The sequence below is a fragment of the Hyla sarda genome, chromosome 12, assembly GCF_029499605.1.
Source record: "Hyla sarda isolate aHylSar1 chromosome 12, aHylSar1.hap1, whole genome shotgun sequence".
In the NCBI taxonomy this organism is placed as follows: domain Eukaryota; kingdom Metazoa; phylum Chordata; class Amphibia; order Anura; family Hylidae; genus Hyla; species Hyla sarda.
In genome coordinates, this window is record NC_079200.1 from 70,467,790 (window position 1) to 70,488,918 (window position 21,129).

At 44.3% G+C, this 21,129-nt stretch overlaps 1 protein-coding gene across 1 annotated transcript; it reads left to right on the plus strand.

Annotated features, from left to right (window-relative positions):
* Positions 1-993: 993 nt before the first annotated feature.
* On the plus strand, positions 994-20,318 carry CCM2L (CCM2 like scaffold protein). Its single transcript, XM_056549190.1, has 10 exons — positions 994-1,224; positions 1,326-1,493; positions 1,803-1,886; positions 5,230-5,413; positions 5,510-6,018; positions 6,273-6,405; positions 11,931-11,994; positions 12,089-12,236; positions 15,203-15,341; positions 18,668-20,318. The coding sequence occupies exons 1-10, from the start codon at positions 1,195-1,197 to the stop codon at positions 18,934-18,936; spliced, it is 1,728 nt and encodes a 575-aa protein (XP_056405165.1). The 5' UTR covers positions 994-1,194; the 3' UTR covers positions 18,937-20,318.
* The last annotated feature ends 811 nt before the right edge of the window (positions 20,319-21,129 follow it).

The window sequence follows — 21,129 nt, forward strand, 5'->3', positions numbered from 1 at the left end:
CCCAGGGACCATATACCTAATCCTTTACCCTGTGGATAATCGGTAAGTGTTGGTGGCTGGACAGCCCCTTAAAACTTGTAAGAGTACCTGATCTGATATATATATGTGTGTATGTGTATGTATATATATATATATATATATATATATTAGAGGTGAGCGAACTTACAGTAAATTCGATTCGTCACGAACTTCTCGGCTCGGCAGTTGATGACTTTTCCTGCATAAATGAGTTCAGTTTTCAGGTGCTTCGGTGGGCTGGAAAAGGTGGATACAGTCCTAGGAAAGAGTCTCCTAGGACTGTATCCACCTTTTCCAGCCCACCGGAGCACCTGAAAGCTGAACTAATTTATGGAGGATAAGTCATCAACTGCCGAGCCGAGAAGTTCGTGACGAATCAAATTTACTGTAAGTTTGCTCATCTACATATACATGTAGAAGATTTGGAGGGCACAGCTCTATTGAATGTCTTTATGGATTAGCAGAAAATATATTTCTATGTGCGGTGTTGTGGCCGTAGCTGCTTTCTTATACTTTTCACTGCCGGGGTGCTAAGTGTGAATAGCTTATAGTGTACATATGCAGCAAATGGAGAAACTACACTTGCACTCACCGATCTTGTGATTTTCAGTATTCCGGATTATCCATGATGCTGGGAGTGATATTGATGCCGGAAGGAGCGCACTGCTGTGCGCGAAAACGGCTGTTAGCCTATGAGCGCCCTCATCAATATCACTCCCAGCATCACAGATAATCCGGAATACTGAAAATCACGAGACCGGTGGGTACAAGTGTAATTTCTGCATTTGCTGCATATATATATACTTACACACTCAATATATTAAGAGTTAGCAGAGCAGCCTCTCATTCGGGTCTATGACTGTAGGTTCAGTTTGTCCCATGTTATACACCCTGGTTAGACTGTGGTGTGCTGTCACCTAGAGGCAGTCATGTGAATTGCACTGTCCTTTTCCTGCCTATTGATCCAACCAGCTGCTTTCTTATCACACTGGACAGAGACAGGAACTGAGCTCTGTCCCTGAATCTGGTGGAGTTTCCTCTGTAGGAAAATAACAATGGAGAGGAAGAGGAGGCAGAGCCGGGGAACTGGGAGACCGGGAGCATGCATGAAGCTTAGTAAGGGGATCTATAGAATAAGTGCGGGGTAACTGGAAGAGATTGGAAGAAAGCAGCAACATGGAGCAACAGACCAAGAAGGGAAAGAAGGTACAAAGTGTAATGTCCCTGTGGATCTGTGTAGTCAGGGTCATCTTGGCCCGTGTATCATAGGGCCCATTGCTGTTCCTTTTCTGCTTCTCTCCTGCCAGGCCCTGGTGTCACCTATCAAACGATTAGTGTCCCTTAAATCTAACCGGCGCTCTGCGGTCAAAAACAGTAGCTACCGCCGACCACTCCATTCAGTGCCAGTGATGCCTCCTGACTTCCTGCTGGATCCCCAAATTCTTCTGCATGATTATATAGAGAAGGAAGTAAAGGTAAGAAGATGGCACATGAGAAGCAGGGTCAATCTGAACATAGACAGGCAGGGAATATGGTTATATATCAAAGCGAATGAACCAATGCAAATATTTAAAGGAGTTGTCCACCCAACCCATTTCCATGGTCCTGGTCCCATTGCGATTAGTCGATTGTGAGGGTCCTGCAGTAAGGTATTTCTTGGTAAATGCTCAGTGCAGCCTCTGTTAGTGTTGTTGTAAAGGCCTTCATGGTAATGCTGCTCTCTGCTATAGTTAGTACATGGGAGAAAAAACTATTCTGTTTTACAGTGTCAATCTTCTTCACAGTTTTTAGGTCACCTGACATGGGTTGTGGCCTCTCTAAATCCATCAAGTCGAGATGAAATTTTGCAGCTTCTGGATACAGCAAGGGTAACAATTTCCACACCCTATAAGAAGTATTCCTAAATACATACCTCAGGATGTAGAATGGACTTTATGTTCTCAGCAGAGTAATTCCACTGTGCTAAGTTGTATACTTTTTGTACTGTGTATGAGCATTACTTTACAAGACCTTCTAGTATACTGTCTGCTATGTACAGGTACAGTGATCCCTCAACTTACAATGGCCTCAACATACAATAGTTTCAACATACAATGTTTTTTCTGGACCATTGTAACTTGAAACCAGACTCAACATACAATGTACAGACAGTCCAGATCTGTGAAATGTGTCACAACTGGAGGAACTGACCAATCAGAATGGGCATTTTTACTGGTAAATCACCTGTATTACTGAAGTGCATGCACTGACTGGCTGTCTGGTAGCGCTCCGTACAGTACAGGGAGGAACTACAAGTTCTGTACTACTCCTTACCTGTGCCAGGGTTAGCTGCTCCTTTTGGACACCAAGTAAGGGTGGCTCCATTTGGGACACCGTGTGTACTGTACAGGACCCTAAAGAAGCTCCAGTCCTCTACTTAATCCATTGTTACCCATCCAGGGTGCCTCCAGCTGTTGCAAAGCTACAACTCCCAGCATGTCCGGACAGCCAACGGCTGTCTGGGCATGCTGGGAGTTGTTGTTTTGCAACATCTGGAGGCACCCTGGTTGTGAAACGCTGACATAGACAGTGATTTACAGCTCCCAGCAGATCTTTATTACTTTTATATGTAAGGATTTGCTTTATTTGTATTAGTTATCTACTTATTTTTCTTTATTCCTCACTTTTTCCTATTTTTTGGATGACATTTTGGTGGCTTCAGAACCAATTACCAGGTTTCCATAGAGTTCTGGTCTCAACATACAATGGTTTCAACATACAATGGTCGTCCTGGAACCAATTAATATTGTAACTTGAGGGACCACTGTATACAACTACTAAGAGACTGCTTCCTATGTACAAGATCGTAACCACTGAAATGCTGCTCCTATGTGCAAGAATAGAACTTCTATAATATAACCTCCTATGTATTTACTTTAATGGACCAAACTTAGTCAGCTGCTGACTAGGATGGGGTCAATTCCTACTCCTACATGTTTATTTTGCTGTGCTATTGAGTACAGCAAGATGAACGTGTAGAAGCAGGAAGTGGCCCAAACGTGACAGCTGAATTTCTGCAGCAGGCACCACCGAATACTTTGGCTACAGGACTGCACGGACGAGCACTATATCTATAGATGGCAATGCAGCCCGGCAGAATTCCTCCCAAAGAACAAACATGTTCATTCTTTTGGCAGACATGATTTTTGCTTGTGGAATTCTGTTGCGGTGATTCCGTAGTATGAAGAGAGCAGCAGAATCACTTTGAAAAGAATGGGATTCTGCTGCAAGAGTAATGGCAGTGTGGTCGGGCCCTAATACTGCCTCCTATGTATAAGAATATTGTAATGCTGGCGGTTAGCAGCCACCAGCGTGTACCGCATTCCGCTGCTTACCTCGGCCGAACTGCACAGACAGCTCCTCCTCCGCATCCTGGAGCGGGAAAGAGGGTTAAAACCAGGAGAACACTTAGATTCTGCTCCCACTGCTGGCACTGCGGGTCCACACCCATTAAGGCATTACAAGTATAACTAATATAAGGCTATGATTCCACTAAGGTTTTTTCCCACCAGGAAAAACTGCTAGTAAAACTGCCACAGCTTTTTCCTGCGTTTTGGCAGTCTTTCTGGCGTTTTTTCTGGCATTTTTCCTGAATCCGCCGCAATCCTCTGCATACACAGATCTGAAATGAGAAGAAGAAAAGAAACACAAAAAATGGGTTAGGACATTTTTGGCGCTCTCCGCTGGGGAGAGCACCCAAAATGCAATGTCTTCCCAAGCAGAGAGCCTCCAATTGTTGCAAAAATACAACTCCCAGCATGCCCAGACAGCCTTTGGCTGTCTGGGCATGCTGGAAGTTGTAGTTTTGTAACAGCTGAAGTCTCCCTGTCTGGGAAGACGATGGCAGAAGGGTCTGTTCACATTATACAAAACGTACAAGGTGAACAGAGCCTCAGACTTGCCACTCTGCCTCCCGTCTGTAGCTCCGCCCCATCAGTAGAGGGCAGAGCTACACCGACCCAGGAGGGACAAGGAGCGAGGGAGGTAAGGAGATCTCCTCTTCTGTATACACTATATACAGCTATCTATAGATAGCTGTATATTCTGTATACCACCCAAAGGGTTAACCTAGCAGTCCAGCAGTGTAAGTTAACTCCTTCCTTGCTGGGCTGGCGCATAGCGCACAGCTCAGCAAGCGGTTAAATGAGCCAGGAATGTGTATACTGTATACACTTTGCAGGCTCACTATAAGTTCTTGCTGGTCAGTAGATATAAGACGTATATCTATTGCTCAGCATCAGCTGTTCTCCCGGCTCTGTAGCCGTGAGCACAGCTGGGTCCCGAAATTCACATCAGGAGGATCCTACAGGTGTCAGGAGTGACACTTGCTGCGATCTGTCTATTAATGCAGGTACTACTACTCCCAGCATGGAGCTGAGTGTGCTCCATGTTGGGAGCAGTAGTACCTGCAGTTAGGGACATATCACAGTGGATGTCACTCCTGACACCCGCTGCGATTGGCCTGTATAATGTATATATAGTATTATGTACTATAATACTGCCTCATTTGTACAAGAATATATCTAATTCAATGCTTCCCCCTATGAACAAGAATATAACTACTATAACTCTGCCCCTTATGTCAAGAATATAACTACTATAATACTGCGCCCTATGAACAAGAATATAACTACTATAATACTGCCCCCTATGTACAAGAATATAACTACTATAATACTATCTCCTATATACAAGAATATAACTACTATAATACTGCCCCCTATGAACAAGAATATAACTACTATAATACTGCCTCCTATGAACAAGCATAGAACTACTATAATACTGCCCCCTATGAACAAGAATAGAACTACTATAATACTGCCCCCCTATGAACAAGAATATAACTACTGTAATACTGCTCCCTATGAACAAGAATAGAACTACTATAATACTGCCCCCTATGAACAAGAATAGAACTACTATAATACTGCCCCCTATGAACAAGAATAGAACTACTATAATACTGCCCCCTATGAACAAGAATAGAACTACTATAATACTGCCCCCCTATGAACAAGAATATAACTACTGTAATACTGCCTCCTATGTACAAAAATATTAACTACTGTAATACTTGCCTGTATGTATATAATTTTTTTTTACAAGTGCCTACATGTAGAACAATCATTGTTGTAATTTGAGAATTGATAGATTTTTCCTTTTTTGCAGCAACTCAAGGAGCTCCCTCTCCACTGCACCCCGGAGCAGGACAGTATCCTCAGTCTGTCAGCTCGAAGCCTCTTACTGACCTGGAGAGACAATGAGGAGCTGATTCTACGGATCCCCACACATGAGATTGCTGCCGCTTCCTATGTGAGGGACGATGCTCTTCATTTGCTGGTCCTGAAGACAGGTGAGGATCAGATTTTTTCTCCTGGGCATTTACAGTGAATGTTATAAGCTTTGTATACATTTTGGTGTCGTCTCGATGTCATGGTCTTTCCTTTAGGGCTCGGATTGGACCCTGTTCCAGCCTCTGGTAGCTTGGAAAGAAAACCTCCAGTTGGAAAGATTGACAGGATTCAAGGTGGGGTTGGCTCCAAGCCCATAGGTGGTGCTATGGAGAGGCGGCATACTATCTGTAGTTTGGACTGGAAGATGGCACACAAATCGTCAGAAGGACGAACCAAGGGTGGGGGTAGTTTGGAGAGGAGTGGAGCTAAGCAAGAGACTGGAAGCTGGGAGAAGAGTCGTAGAGGTCAGGCTTGTGGCAATTGGGAAAGAAGAATGACATTCAGTGGTAGCTGGGAGAGACGACAGCCCTGTGGTGGGAGCTGGGAGAGACGCCAGCCCTGTGGGGGCAGCTGGGAAAGACGCCAGCCCTGTGGGGGCAGCTGGGAGAGACGCCAGCCCTGTGGGGGCAGCTGGGAGAGACGACCAGGACAGAATCCTTTGGATCCCAAAGAGCCAAGTCCAGATGCCTACTGCAACTTGATAATCCTGGCTGTGGAGAACAGGGTAAGTGGATTCTGAGCTTACATTGAAATCCTGTTTTATACTATAGATGAAACCAAAGTTTCATTTAAAAAGCTTCATGCGAACACTGACAGCTCCCATAATGCTGTGCATCTAGGTAATTCATGAAATGTCATTGGAAAGCATGCTGTGTAGAGACAGCAAAACAGTAGGAAGCCGGGAAAATGTTATTTGCAGCCCTTGGTATGACTGGAGAATATTGCACCATGCATTTAATCTTGTCATTTATTTTACAGGATGCAGCAGAAGAATCTTGTGCACTTATCTGCCAAGTTTTCCAGATCATCTACGGAGATCAAAGCATTGAATGTGTGGACCGGGCTGGCTATCATTATATGTCCCCTCCAGAGAGGCCATGGCTATCACGTTGTAAGATGTGGGCAATGGGCAGGGATGTGGGGCCCCCAAATGTTTTATTAGAGGTCTCAGATGGCTCTAGTGGTGGTCATAGTGACACCTACATAGTGCACATTTTCAGTCAAAGACTATAGGATCCTAGTATGGTGGTGGGAACACCCAGGCAGTGGATTTCCTGAGCTCAAGAATAATGCCCAAATAATAACACAGTGACCCCCCGACCTACAATGGTCCTGACATACGATCATTTCAACATACGATGGCCTCTCAGAGGCCATCGCATGTTGAAGGCAGCATCAACATACGATGCTTTTTTATGTCAGGGCCATCGCATAAACGGCTGTCCGGCAGCGCTAACTGCTTCAGCTGCTGCCGGATAGCCGTTTATGGTGCCCCGTGAGCTCCGGTGATGCCTCTTATCTGTCCTCGGGGCTCCGGCGCGTCCTCTTTGGGTTCCCCAGCATCGTCGGCGCTCTCCATCGTCGTCATCACGTCGCTGTGCACACCGTCCCGTCATCCAATAGGAGCGGCGTGCATAACAACGTGATGGCAGCAACGGAGCACGCGGCTGGCAGGGAAGCAGAGGCCTTGCCGGAGCGTCGGGGACACCTCGGGGACGCGGCGGCAGCGATGGACGGCGACATCCCGGGCAGTGGTGACGAGCGGTGACGGTCCGGAGGGGCGGGGACAGGTGAGTACAACTTCCTCTAACAGTGGTCTTCAACCTGCGGACCTCCAGATGTTGCAAAACTACAACACCCAGAATGTCCGGACAGCCAACATGCGATGGTTTCAACAAACGATGGTCCGTTTGGAACGGATTACCATCGTATGTTGAGGGACCACTGTATATCCAAATAAAATTGCCATACAGTGCTTCAGTAATACCTCCAAAGTGTGACTATATTTAGTCCTCAAATAATAGCTGTATAACATGCCCATACCAAAATGCCATATTGTAGCTTCGTAACATCCTAATACTCATGTCCAAGTGACCGTGCCTAAATAATACCACCATATCATGCCCATGTCATCTTGTTCTTAAGCCAGTGTTTCCCAACCAAAGCGCCTCCAGCTGTTGCAAAACTAAGTATAGCAGCAAGTTGAGAGTTGTAATTTTGCAACAGCTGGAGGCATTTTGTTTGGGAAACATTGGCTTAAGTGATACCATTAGGGGTCTAAACAGCAGTGCCAAAATTATACTGCGACACATTGTCCAAATAACAGTGTATCATACACATGGTTATACTATGTAGCAGTATTTGCTTAACATACTTCTATATTGTGCTTAAAGCGTACCCGTCAGATCCAACAAAAAACAGTTTTTTTATATATCACCCAGTACCTAATCCTGACCATGTACATCTAATTTTTATGTGTCTAGCATCTTTTTAAAAAATTTTTATTATTACATATTTAATTTAGCTCACTAGTCTGAATTCCTCTCAAAGGGGGGGGGGGGGGGGGGGTGGCCTCACTGTGCAGTCTCAGCCCCCTCCCTCAGTATGCTGTCTGCTCACATTTCCCTTAGCATAACTATAACTCCCAGCTTGTCCTCACTGACAGTAGCGGGACACAAGCTGGCAGTGGGAGGTCTGAGCCCTCCGCTCACAGCTGTCAATCAAGGAAGTGTGTCCATGACATAGGTGATGACGCATGGACACAGCAGGACTAGCATGTGTCCAAGCAGGCAGGGGGGGGGCAGTTGTTTGACTGGCTTTTTCCGTATGAAATGCTGAACATTTTCTATTGAAAACCTATTGGTTTTGCATGCTTTACAACATATCAAAAGTTTTTGTATCTGACAGTGCCCATTTAACCCTATAGGGACTCAGCCCATTTTCACCTTAAGGACTCTTTTTTGCAATTCTGACCACTGTCACTTTATGCATTAATAACTCTGGGATGCTTTTATCTTTTATTCTGATTCAGAGAGAGTTTTTTTTTTTGTGACATTCCAAATAAATTATATATTGATTCACAAATACAATATGTCTACTTTATGTTTGCATCATAAAGTTGACATGTTTTAACTTTTTGAAGACATCAGAGGGCTTCAAAGTATAGCAGCAATTTTCAGGGATGAGTTAAGTTTGAAGTGGATTTTAGGGGCTTTTCTGTGAGAAATAACCCAATTATAGAAACTGCACCCCTCAAAGCATTCAAATTGACATTCAGAAAGATTGTTAACCCTTTAGGTGTTTCATAGGAATAGCAGCAAAGTGAAGGAGAAAATTCAAAATCTTCATATTTTTTACACTAACATGTCCTTGCAGAGCCATTTTTTGAATTTTTATAAGGGGTAAAAGGAGAGAAATCCCCCAAAATTTGTAACCCAATTTCTCTCGAGTAAGGAAGGAAATACCTCATGTGTATGTAAAGTGCTCTGTGGGTGCACTAGAGGGCAAATGTCACATTTAGGAAGCCCCTATGGTGCCAGAAAAGCAAAAAAAAAAAAATGCTGTTTTTTCCCCAAATTTTACATTTTTACAAGGGGTAATAGGAGAAAAAAAGAAAAGAAATTTTGTAACCCCCATCTCTTCTGAGTATGGAAATACCCCATATGTGGATGTAAAGAGCTCTGCGGGCGAACTACAATGCTCAGAAGAGGAGGAGCGCCATTGAGCTTTTGAAGAGAGAATTTGTTTGGAATAGAAGTCAGGGGCCATGTGCATTTACAAAGCCCCCATGGTGCTAGAACAGTGGACCCCCCCCCCCCCCCCACATGTGACCACATTTTGGAAACTACACCTCTCACAGTATTTAATAAGTGATGCAGTGAGTATTTGCACCACACTGGCGTTTGACAGATCTTTGGAACAGTGGGCTGAGCAAATGAAAAATAAAATTTTTCATTTTCACTGTCCACTGTTACAAAGATCTGTGAAACGCCAGTGGGGTATAAATGCTCACTGCACCCCTTATTACGTTAGTTTCGAAAATGGGGTCACATGTTCTGGCACCATGGGGGCTTTGTAAAAACACGTCGCCTGACAAATTTTCTCTCCCAATGGCGCTCCTTCTCTTCTGAGCATTGTAGTGTGCTAGCAGAGCACTTTACATCCACATAATGGGGTATGTTCTTACTCTGGTGTTACAAATTTAGGGGGGCTTTTTTCCCTATTTTACCTCGTGAAAATGAAAAATTTAGGGTAACACCAGCAATTTAGTGAAATTCTTTTTTTTATTTCATTTTCTCATCCAACTTTACCGAAAATTGTCAAACACCTGTGGGTTGTTAAGGCTCACTATACCCTTTATCACGTTCCGTGAGGGGTGTAGTTCCCAAAATGGGGTCACATGTGGGTGTGTTCCTTTTTGCATTTATGTCAGAACCGCTGTAAAATCAGCCACTCCTGTGCAAATCACCAATTTAGGCCTCAAATGTTTTTTTTTTAAATCAACTGGTGCCAGAAAGTTAAACAGATTTGTAAATTACTTCTATTAAAAAATCTTATTCCTTCCAGCACTTTTTAGGGGTTTTATACTACAGAGGAAATGCTTAACTTTTTAGATTTCTCTGATGTCATGACCACAGTGCTCTCTGCTGACCTCTGCTGTCCATTTTAGAAACTGTCCAGAGCAGGAGAAAATCCTCATAGCAAACATATGCTGCTCTGGACAGTTCCTAAAATGGACAGCAGAGGTCAGCAGAGAGCACTGTGGTCATGACATCAGAGAAATCTAAAAAGATAAGCATTTTCTCTGTAGTATATAGGCCCTAAAAAGTGCTGGAAGGATTAAGATTTTTTAATAGAAGTCATTTACAAGTCTGTTTAACTTTCTGGCACCAATTGATAAAAAAAAAAAAAAAAAAAGTTTTTTCAACGGGAGTACCCCTTTAAGGCAGCTTCTAAGGCCCCCACCCATTCCAAATGGATCCAAGGAGTGATCTCTGAATGCTTTACCATACAACAGTGTTTCCCAACCAGGGTGCCTCCAGCTGTTGCATAACTACATCTCCCAGCATGCCCAGACAGCCGAAGGCTGTGTGGGCATGCTGGGAGTTGTAGTTCTGCAACAGCTGGAAGCACCCTGGTTGAAAAACACTGCCATACAAGGCCTTTCTCCACTTTAGATCAAATTTGTCATGAAGCCACGTGATCAACTCCGCCAACATACATAAAATACTACAGACTTGATGTCATCACGAACAAGGAAATGACTTATGGCAGAAAGTGTTGGAAGCGGCGTATTCTAGACAATTTTCCACCGTCAGTTCTGTTAGGCTAGGTTTCACACTACGGAATCTCCGGACAGAAAATTTTCGCCCGGAGATTCCGAGTGCGGCCAGTGCCGGCTGAATCAGTCGGCGCTAGGACCGCGCGGACACTAAGTCTCCAATAGACTGCAATGTGTTCTGCGAGTATTTCCGCCTGAAGAATGAGCAACGCCATTCTTCAGGCGGAAATTTCCAAGCGGATTTTCCGTTCACAAATTCCGAAGTGTGAATTTGTGAACGGAAGAAACCAATTCTCTACACCAGTGGTCTCCAACCTGCGGACCTCCAGATGTTGCAAAACTACAACTCCCAGCATGCTGGGAGTTGTAGTTTTGCAACATCTGGAGGTTCGCAGGTTCGAGACCACTGCTCTACACTATATATTTTAGTCAGCGGAATTTCTGCCTGCAATTTCAAAGCGGAATTGCAGGCGGAAATTCCATAGTGTGAGCCTAGCCTTACTGTTTTTGTTTCCCTATTGTTCCTGTGGTGTCATAGGACGATATGGAAAGCTAAAATTTACATCTGAAATAGTTCCTTTCCATGAGTCTGAAGGCAGCACAGCATCCTGTCCTATTAAAAATATAGTATTTCTGCACACATCACAGTGTAATGGAGCCCATTGATAGGTACATTTTTATTTTTAATTTAATTTTTCATATTTGTTTCTTCTGCCTGGGGGGGAATGCAATAAGTTAGCCTTATTGTTCATGTGCTATGGACTCTTAAAAAGGCAAAATTTTGGTAAGTAAATTTTAGTAATATGAGTTTAGTTATATGAGTGTCTATAGTGTTCCCAAAGAAGTTCCATATAGTGTTATGCTATGTGCAGTATGCTATGTGCTACCTACAGTATGCTATGTGCTACCTACAGTATGCTATGTGCTACCTACAGTATGCTATGTGCTACCTACAGTATGCTATGTGCTACCTACAGTATGCTATGTGCTATAATTAGTCTGGATGTTTTTTTTTTTGTTTTTTTTGCCCCATATCTCCTAATCCATTTATGGTTGCTATAGGCGGTGTTCACATGTGACATTTAATTAGCAGTACCCCCGCCCCCCAAATTTAACCCGCTATTTTCTGAAATCACAGTAAAAACTGTGCAATTTTACCCCAGTTTGCATAATCGCATGGTCGGGAGGCAAATCTCTGTAAATTTGTGCTATTTTTTAATGCAATTTTGTAATACAGAGCAGTAAAATTTGGTAACACTAATTAAATGCCCTGTGAACACAGCCTTAGTCTATAAATGATGATAGGTCTGATGCAGTTTGCCTATTTATGTGTATGATTTCCATTCTTATTTTAGGTGACAGCTCGCATACAGAGGGGACTTTTTCATATGATACTGACTTCAGCTGCTGCAGCTCTTTGTAAGTCAATATAATCCTTAAATAGTAATATATTATTCAAGAAGCACTCCAACCCAACCTTCTATCCTCCTCCGTAATCTTTCCCTGTTGTCAGTAATGGCTCCCATGATACTTTTGAGGTGCGGTACAGCGGAGAATCGTCCCCCTCTTTTGCTGTGTCTGAGCAGAGCCTAGCGTCTGGAGTCAGTGATGGGGACCAGAATGGTGTCGCCCTGGAGCAGCTTCAGGACTACATGATAACTGTGAGTACTTTTGTGTCTCTGATGATACATCTTGTGGTTTATCAGGTGCTGGAGGGACTACATATCCATGATCCTTGAAATCCATGTTGTGAGTTGCAGTTACACTGCAGATGTAAGCCCATAGGTCAGTGGTCTTCAACCTAGGGACCTCCAGATGTTGCAAAACTACAACTCCCAGCATGCCCGGACAGCCAACGGCTGTCCGGGCATGCTGGGAGTTGTAGTTTTGCAACATCTGGAGGTCCCCAGGTTGAAGACAACTGCCATAGGTCATAGTCACTATAGGTCATGTATGAAGTTTCTTTGTTCTACTACAATCACAGCCTGAGCTGCATTCAAAATCTTCCCATTTAAAGGGATACTCCACTGGCCAGCATTCAGAAGTAAATGTTCTGAATGCAGTTTTCGTAGGGGGGTTGGCCATGCCCCTTGTGACATGGCCACACCCCCTCAATGCAAGACTACCTTCATGCCCCCTCCCACAAGGGGCATGGCCAACCCTCCCCCAGCACAAAAACAGTTTGAACGCTGGACAGGGGAGTACCCCTTTAAAGGGGTACTTCACTGGAAAACATATATAATTTTTTTTAAATCAATTGGTGCCAGAAAGTTAAACAGATTAATAATCCTTAATCCTTCCAGTACTTATCAGCTGCCATTATGATCCAAAGGAAGTTCATTTCTTTTTGAATTTATTTTCTGTCTGACCACAGTGCTCTCTGCTGACACCTCTGTCCATTTTAGAAACTGTCCAGAGTACAAGCAAATCCCCATAGCAAACCTCTCCTGCTCTGGACAGTTCCTAAAATGGACAGAGGTGTCAGCAGAGAGCACTGTGGTCAGACAGAAAGGAAATTCAAAGAAAAGAACTTCCTGTGGAGAACATAGCAGCTGATAAGTACTGGAAGGATTAAGATTTTTAAATAGAAGTAATTTACAAATATGTTTAACTTTCTGGCACCAGTTGATTAAAAAAAAAAAAAAAAAGTTGTCCAGTGGAGTACCCCTTTACAGTTATGGCATATCCATAGGACATGTCTGATAGATGTGGGCCACCCACAACTAGTGTTGCTCGCGAATATTCGCAATACGAATTTTATTCGCGAATATCGCATATTCGCGAATATTCGCGAATATAGCGCTATATATTCGTAATTACGAATATTCGTTTGTTTGTTTTTTCACAGCACACATCACAGTCATCACCCCTCTCTGCTTCCAGCTTGTGTGGTGTAAAGAAGGCTCTAATACTACTGTGTGAGACTGGTGTGCGAATTTTCGCATATGCGAATTATTGTTTATGCTAATTTTGTATATGCTAATTTTCGAATATGTTAATTTTCGCATACGCGAATTTGCGCATATGCGAAAATAAAACGGGAATATTACGAATATGCGAATATTCGCGAATATATGACGAATATTCGTCCATATATTCGTGAATATTCGCAAATTCGAATATGGCCTATGCCGCTCAACACTACCCACAACTATCTGTAAAACAGAGCCTGACCAGGCATGGTTGTGGCAATCAGAAGTACTCAGCCCAGTTCCCGGTTCAGAGAAGCACGTGTCCACAAATCCTGGCCTCACATGGGTCTATTCGGCCATCCTGACCCCATCATAGGGATCTATGAAGCTTTCAGTTCAGGTCATTAGACCCGCAGTGGGGCCAGGCCATAATAAAGAGGCGGTGGCTGTCTTTTCTGCTCTCCTGAACCCAGTTAAATAAGATATTGTTTATTTTTATAATAGGAGAAAACTTTTTCCCCAACAAGTTACACAGTATTCCACACTGAATAGTGTACAATAGGCTATGACCTACATACCTGCATCTGGCCACAATAGGCTATGACCTGCATCAGGCCACAATAGGCTATGACCTACATACCTGCATCAGGCCACAATAGGCTATGACCTACATACCTGCATCTGGCCACAATAGGCTATGACCTACATACCTGCATCTGGCCACAATAGGCTATGACCTGCATCAGGCCACAATAGGCTATGACCTACATACCTGCATCAGGCCACAATAGGCTATGACCTACATACCTGCATCTGGCCACAATAGGCTATGACCTACATACCTGCATCTGGCCACAATAGGCTATGACCTACATACCTGCACCTGGCCACAATAGGCTATGACCTACATACCTGCACCTGGCCACAATAGGCTATGACCTACATACTTGCATCAGGCCACAATAGGCTATGACCTACATACCTGCATCTGGCCACAATAGGCTATGACCTACATACCTGCATCTGGCCACAATAGGCTATGACCTACATACCTGCATCTGGCCACAATAGGCTATGACCTACATACCTGCATCTGGCCACAATAGGCTATGACCTACATACCTGCATCTGGCCACAATAGGCTATGACCTACATACCTGCACCTGGCCACAATAGGCTATGACCTACATACCTGCATCTGGCCACAATAGGCTATGACCTACATACCTGCATCTGGCCACAATAGGCTATGACCTACATACCTGCACCTGGCCACAATAGGCTATGACCTACATACCTGCATCTGGCCACAATAGGCTATGACCTACATACCTGCATCAGGCCACAATAGGCTATGACCTACATACCTGCATCAGGCCACAATAGGCTATGACCTGCATCAGGCCACAATAGGCTATGACCTGCATCAGGCCACAATAGGCTATGACCTACATACCTGCACCTGGCCACAATAGGCTATGACCTACATACCTGCATCAGGCCACAATAGGCTATGACCTACATACTTGCATCTGGAGATATCAGACCAAATCTGCATTCATGATGGGGTGTAAGCTTACAGGTTGTTTGAGCTTATGCTATGAATCATGAATGCAGATTTGGATGTAATTGGAGTATAAGATATGATGTAATAATTGGAATGAGTTAGAGTGAAACAATAAAAATTCTACATAATAAAGTCTTCTGTATTTTAGTTGAGAAACAAGCTGGCCCCTACAGAGATTTATCGGTTCGCTTGCCTACTACGGGAATATCGTCTTGGGATGGATGTAAAAGACTACTGCCGAGAGCTACTCCAACTGTACGGAGAGAACAGGAAATTCCTGCTGCTGGGTAAGAACACAACTGGGCGACAATACATTGAATAGTTTGTAGGGGGTAACTCATTTGGAAATTTCTGGAATAATATCCCTTTTGTAACCCAAAGTAGCTGGGTACTTTAAAGGCATTGTTCCCCAACCTGTGGCTTTGTAGCTATCTCATCTGCTGGGAATTGTAATTTTGCAACATCTGAATGGCTGTATTTAAAACAATCAGTGGTTTTAAAGAAACCTGTCATCATTACCTGTCATGTAACTAGCAGCAACAGGTTCATCTTAAAGGGAACCTGTTGGTAGAGGCTGGTAGTGTGGGTAACGCTGATGATAATGATACTTACCTATTCCCGATCCGTGGTTCCATCAAGCTTGGTGCATGGGTGGTGCTCCAGGAGCAAACTGACGTCACCGTCAGTAACACCAGTGTGCTCCTGGAGCGCTGCCTAGGCACCAAGCCTGCTGCCTGAATAAGGAGGATAATGGCAAATGGGACCATGGATCGGGGATAGGTAAGTATCATCATCTGTGTCACTCGAACTACACGCCTGTACCAACAGGTTAGTGCGGATAACACTGATGACTGATTCCCTTTTAATACTATTTTCCTTACCACGCCTGGATGTCCTTAAAACCATTCTGGTCCCTGAACCTCTAGAGGCCGGGTCAGCATCACCGCTCTTCTCTCACAGACCCAGATGCTGCTATGTCTTTGGGCATGCCCTTTGCTGTGGTACACTGCTTTAAAGACATCAGGGCAGTCTTCTGAGGTTCACAGAGCATAGCTGAAATGTTGGCTTTGCCCGGGCTGTCAGTCAGATTACAGCCCAGGGTGCAGTGAATTGTTCTGAAAGCCATGCACATCAAGAGCTAATTTACATACCATGCAGGACAAGTTGTAATAATTCTGATGGACAAAAGGACATCCAGGCAAGAAGCTTATATTATGGTGTATAACGTGTTGCTGCTAGTTACATAAGGGGAGATTTATCAAAACGTGTAGAGGAATAGCGGTGAAGTTGCCCATAGCAACCGATCAGATTGCTTCTTTCATTTTTTAAGAGGACTGTGAAAAAAGCAATCTGGTTGCTATGGGCAACTGCAGCGCTCGTCCTCTACACAGGTTTTAATAAATCTCCCACATAGGAGCAAACCTGATGACAGGTTCCCTTTAAAGAGAACTTATCACTTTCATGCTGCCTTAAAGGGGTACTCAGGCCTTAATACATCTTACCCACCGCTGGAGACCCCCGCAATCTGTCATTCAGCACCCACCTTTACGAACTCTCCGCAGCACTGGAGGCTCTGAGTGTGCAGCTTGATGACCACAGGGCCGGAGTATCGTGACGTCACGACTCTGCCCCCATGTGACGTCACGTCACGCCCCGCCCCCTCAATGCAAGTCTATGGGAGGGGTCGTGACGGCGATCAGACATCTTATCCCCTATCCTTTGGATAGGGGATAAGATGTATTAGGGCCGGAGTACCCCTTTAACCACAAAGGGCCTGCCCAGAATTTGTATAGTAGGAAATCTATTTATTCAGACTGGTGGTGCAGGGAGAAGCCACCATGGACCACCCAGATGAGTTTTGGTTCGGGCAGCATAAAAGTGATGATAGGTTATCTTTAAAGCACACCTGTCATGAAATTGTCCCCCATAAACTATTCCCAGGGTGACACAGCTGTTTACAATGACAATTTAGACATACCTTTTGCTGCTTTTTTTTAGCATCATTAATCAGGCTAAAAAATGCTTTATTCAGTGGTCAGCAACATCTATGCTGCATGGCTGCCACATCTATCCTCTGTATGTCAGCGCTGGGACCGGCTGTGTGATTGACACACAGGTCTCAGCGCATGCGCCCCTGATATTTTTTTGCGTGCGAGCGGCAAGTTTCCAGAGCTCGCTCCCAATGGCCCCAGTGTTCCTGCGTAATACCAGAGGCAGAGAGTGAGCAAGCTTTCTGCCTCTAGTAATCACAGCGCCTTGCCGGAAGAAAACAGGAGTACGGGCACTGTACTTTTATTCTACAGTTTTGTGTGTGTGTGTGCTCGGAGGGAGCGAGCGCTTGCCCGCTCTGAACACTCGTCGCCCGCACGTAAAAATAATCAGGGGTGCAGTTGCTGGGACCTGTGTGTCAATCTCACAGTGGTCCCAGTGCTTACATACAGGGGATAGGTGTGGCGGCCCCCAACCCCCCCCCCCCCCACCCCCCCGGGCATAGCCTTGCCTTTCCTTACTGTTGCTGACCACTGAATAAAGCATTTTTTAGCCTATTTAATGCTGATAAAAAGCAGCAAAAGGTATGTCTAAATTGTCATTTTATGTGACTTATGCCGTATTGTCTCTGGCCACATGGAATGCTGGGAAAGGCCTAAGACAACAATAAAATAGCACTATAGCACTTCTGGGAGTGGGTCCTGTGCATGAAAAAAGAACAAGGCAGCACATGGAGGTAACAGAAGCGTATTACAGTATTATAACTCTCAAGAGAAAGAAGTGGGTAAAAAAAATAAAACTGTATTGGGAGTCGCTGCTCAAATTGCGAATACAAGGACAGATTTAGGTGGCACAGGATAACAAATATATTTTAGTATTTGGGGGACAACGCGTTTCGGCATTCCATAATGCCTCCCTCAGGTCCACTTAACAGTTCCCAGGTTTTATTGGTGTTCAGTGTGCTGGGGTGCTGTTTGGTCTAACCGAGGCAGCACAGCTACTGAGCAGGATCTCCAAACCAGCACCCCAGCACACTGAACACCAATAAAACCTGGGAACTGTTAAGTGGACCTGAGGAAGGCATTAGTAAATGCCGAAACACATTGTCCCCAAATACTCAAATATATTTGTTGTCCTGTGCTGCCTGAGTCTGTCCTTATATCCGCAATTTGAGCAGCGCCTCCCAATACAGTTTTTTTTTTTACCCGTTTTGTTCTCTTGCATATTCTTCATCTGCTTCTTGCCTTGAAGTCCGATAACTATTCGAGCGCCGCTGCCAGCATCTTACTACATTCTCATCACCATCACCATTACAGTTAGGTCGGTATCTCACTGCAGTGTGGTGGAGGGAGCACACCAGTAGAAATACCTCATCAGGGAGCGCCCCCTGTGTGTGTGTGTTTTTTTTTCTCTCCCCCGCTTCCCTAGTATTATAACTTAGCATTGTGGGCTCAAAGGCTGAAGAAAATAGAATCCTGTAATACCCCTTTAAGTTAATATCTTCCTTTTCATATCAGGTCATTTTAGGTTGAACTTTCTATACTGCCACAGAGCCCCAAATACCCAGAAAAGACAATTACATTATGATAATCTGAGGTCACCATTCTCATGTTTCTTCTTGTAGGACTTAGGCCGTTCATCCCGGATATGGACATCAGCTACTTTGAAACCTTCTTAGAGAGCATCGGCATTCGAGATGGGGGAATCCTGACGGACAGTTTTGGAAGGATCAAGCGCAGCATGAGTAACACATCCGCCTCTGCTGTGCGCAACTACGACAGTTGCTCACCGGGGTCTAACCGCTTTAACCGTATGATCACAGACATCACACACAATATAGAGGCTTTGGCAAGGGACAATGATAATTCTGAAGATGATGATGATTTCCTGTGACCGACAACAGCTTTAAAAATGGCCAGGGTTTATGTCAAATTATGGCCATATTGAGGCTGTACTGGACTAGAATAATGTGCTGCTTTCTTCTTAACTACCCACAGGTTGTCTGGTATTTCAGCTTAGCTCTACTGAAGTAAATAGGGCAAACTGTAGTACCACATATGAACTGTGCTGCTGTTTTTAATCGTACCTATCCATCACAGCAGCTACCAAATGCCCTTTCTAGGTTAAGGATACAACCATCAATCGTCATTGTAATTAAGTGATATTTAAGCTAGGCCCATATTGAGGAATCGTAGTCTGTGCTAGGACCGCACAGATACTACCGTTCCCTTAGACGGCAATGTACACTGGAGATCAAAATTAGAGAACAACACATAATTTCCTAAATGTCAAGGTCATAGTGCAGTCCTATGTGAATATATCCTAACATGGGTAAAATAACATTTTAAGCTTATCTCATAAATTGTATTTATTTTAAAGCACAGAACAAAAAGGTAAGAGATAATTGGAAAAAAAACACTGATCAAAATTAGAGAACACTTTCAGATGCCTCCAAGTTATTGGTGTGAATCTGGCAACTGGTGCTAATTTCCTTAATCATCTGACAAAACCCTATTTAACTGGCATCCTAACTTTCCAGTTTTCACTGACTTTGCAAAAATGGTGTGCTGTTCCAAAGTGACAAACCCTCTGGCAGCAGGTTGCCCAGCAGAAGGCCAAAGGGGTGACCCTATCAGCCATAGCAAGAGAAGTTGGCCGTTCCAAGTCTATGATATCTAGAATATTGCCTCTTCACAACATCGCAAACTCATTCAAGTCCCCCAAGAAGGCTGGTTGCCCTCGAAAGACAAATGGAAGATAGGACAGGATAATGCGGAGAATCTCCATGGGTTATCGTTACAACACTGCAGCTGGAATTGCTCACCAGTTCAGTACTGAACAGGGTAAAGATCTGTCTCATCATACAGCGTCTCAACGTTTAAGAGCATTTATACTGAAAGCCCATTCTGCAGGGACCACTCTCATTAGCAGAAAGAATCAAAAGGCTAGACTCACCTTTTCTGAGGAGCATGTTGTGTGGACGGGAGAAGTGGTCCAGAGTTCATTTTAGTGATGAAAGCAAGTTTCATTTATTTGGGTCTGATGGGAAACATTATGTTCATTGACAAACTGGGGAAAGACTGAACCCAAAGTGTGTGAAGAAGTCAGTAAAAGGTGAAGGAGGAAGTGTTATGGTTTGGGGAATGTTTTCTGCAGCAGGGCCTCTCATACAGCTACATGGAAAGTGAATGCAAGTGTGTATCAAGTGTGTAGGTGAGTGCGATCTCTGTCAGCCTCATCCCGACACTGGACCTTGGGTTTCTTCACATGGAAGCATTCCTCTCTTTCTCTGCTTTGGAAGAGAGGCAGTTGAACGAGAGTTGTAAAACAGGATATATCTGCTGTGCGGAGTGAATCTGTGGAGCTAGAGTGACTTGTGTGAGTACTTACATTTGCACATAGAGGGATCACTAAGAATTTTAAACAGCCTTTTCACTTATTTCCTCTACTCTGCCTCTAGGGGGAGGGGTAGATTGGTCACGGGAGCTTAAATCTTAGTATGGGACTCAGTTGCTGAGTGTGCTCTGTCTGAGTGTTGCTTTGGAAGAGAGGCAGTTGAAAGAGAGTTTTAAAACAGGAGTTTGAGATCGCTGTAAGTGTTACTTTATGAAATCCCCATAACTAGATGGCCTCCATGTTGGAAAATGCAGTCCGGTGTACATCTTGCGCAATGTATGCAATCCTTGAACAGCAGTTTGAGGGTGCATATTGTTGTGCGAGATGTGTGCGAGTTGTTCATTTGGAAGCCCAGATCCTGGATCAAGAGGAGCAACTGGCAACAGAGATGCATTGACAACTTGGAGAGGAGTCTCCTCACTGAGCAAGTACTCTCTGGGGTAGAGGTGGAGGAGGATAGTGGGATGGAGGTGCAGGACAGTCAGGCAGCTAGCTGAGTTACAGTTAGAAAATGGAGTAGAGGGAAAAGTGTCAGGGAGGCTAGTCCTGATCTGGCACACCCCAACAAGTTTGCCCGGTTGGCAGATGCCATTTCAAAGCTAGCAGTGCTGCAGCAGGACTCTGCCTCTGACCGACCTGGGGGTGTCTGCTCCAGTAAGGAGGAGTGCAGGGCAGGACAGACAGGTACTG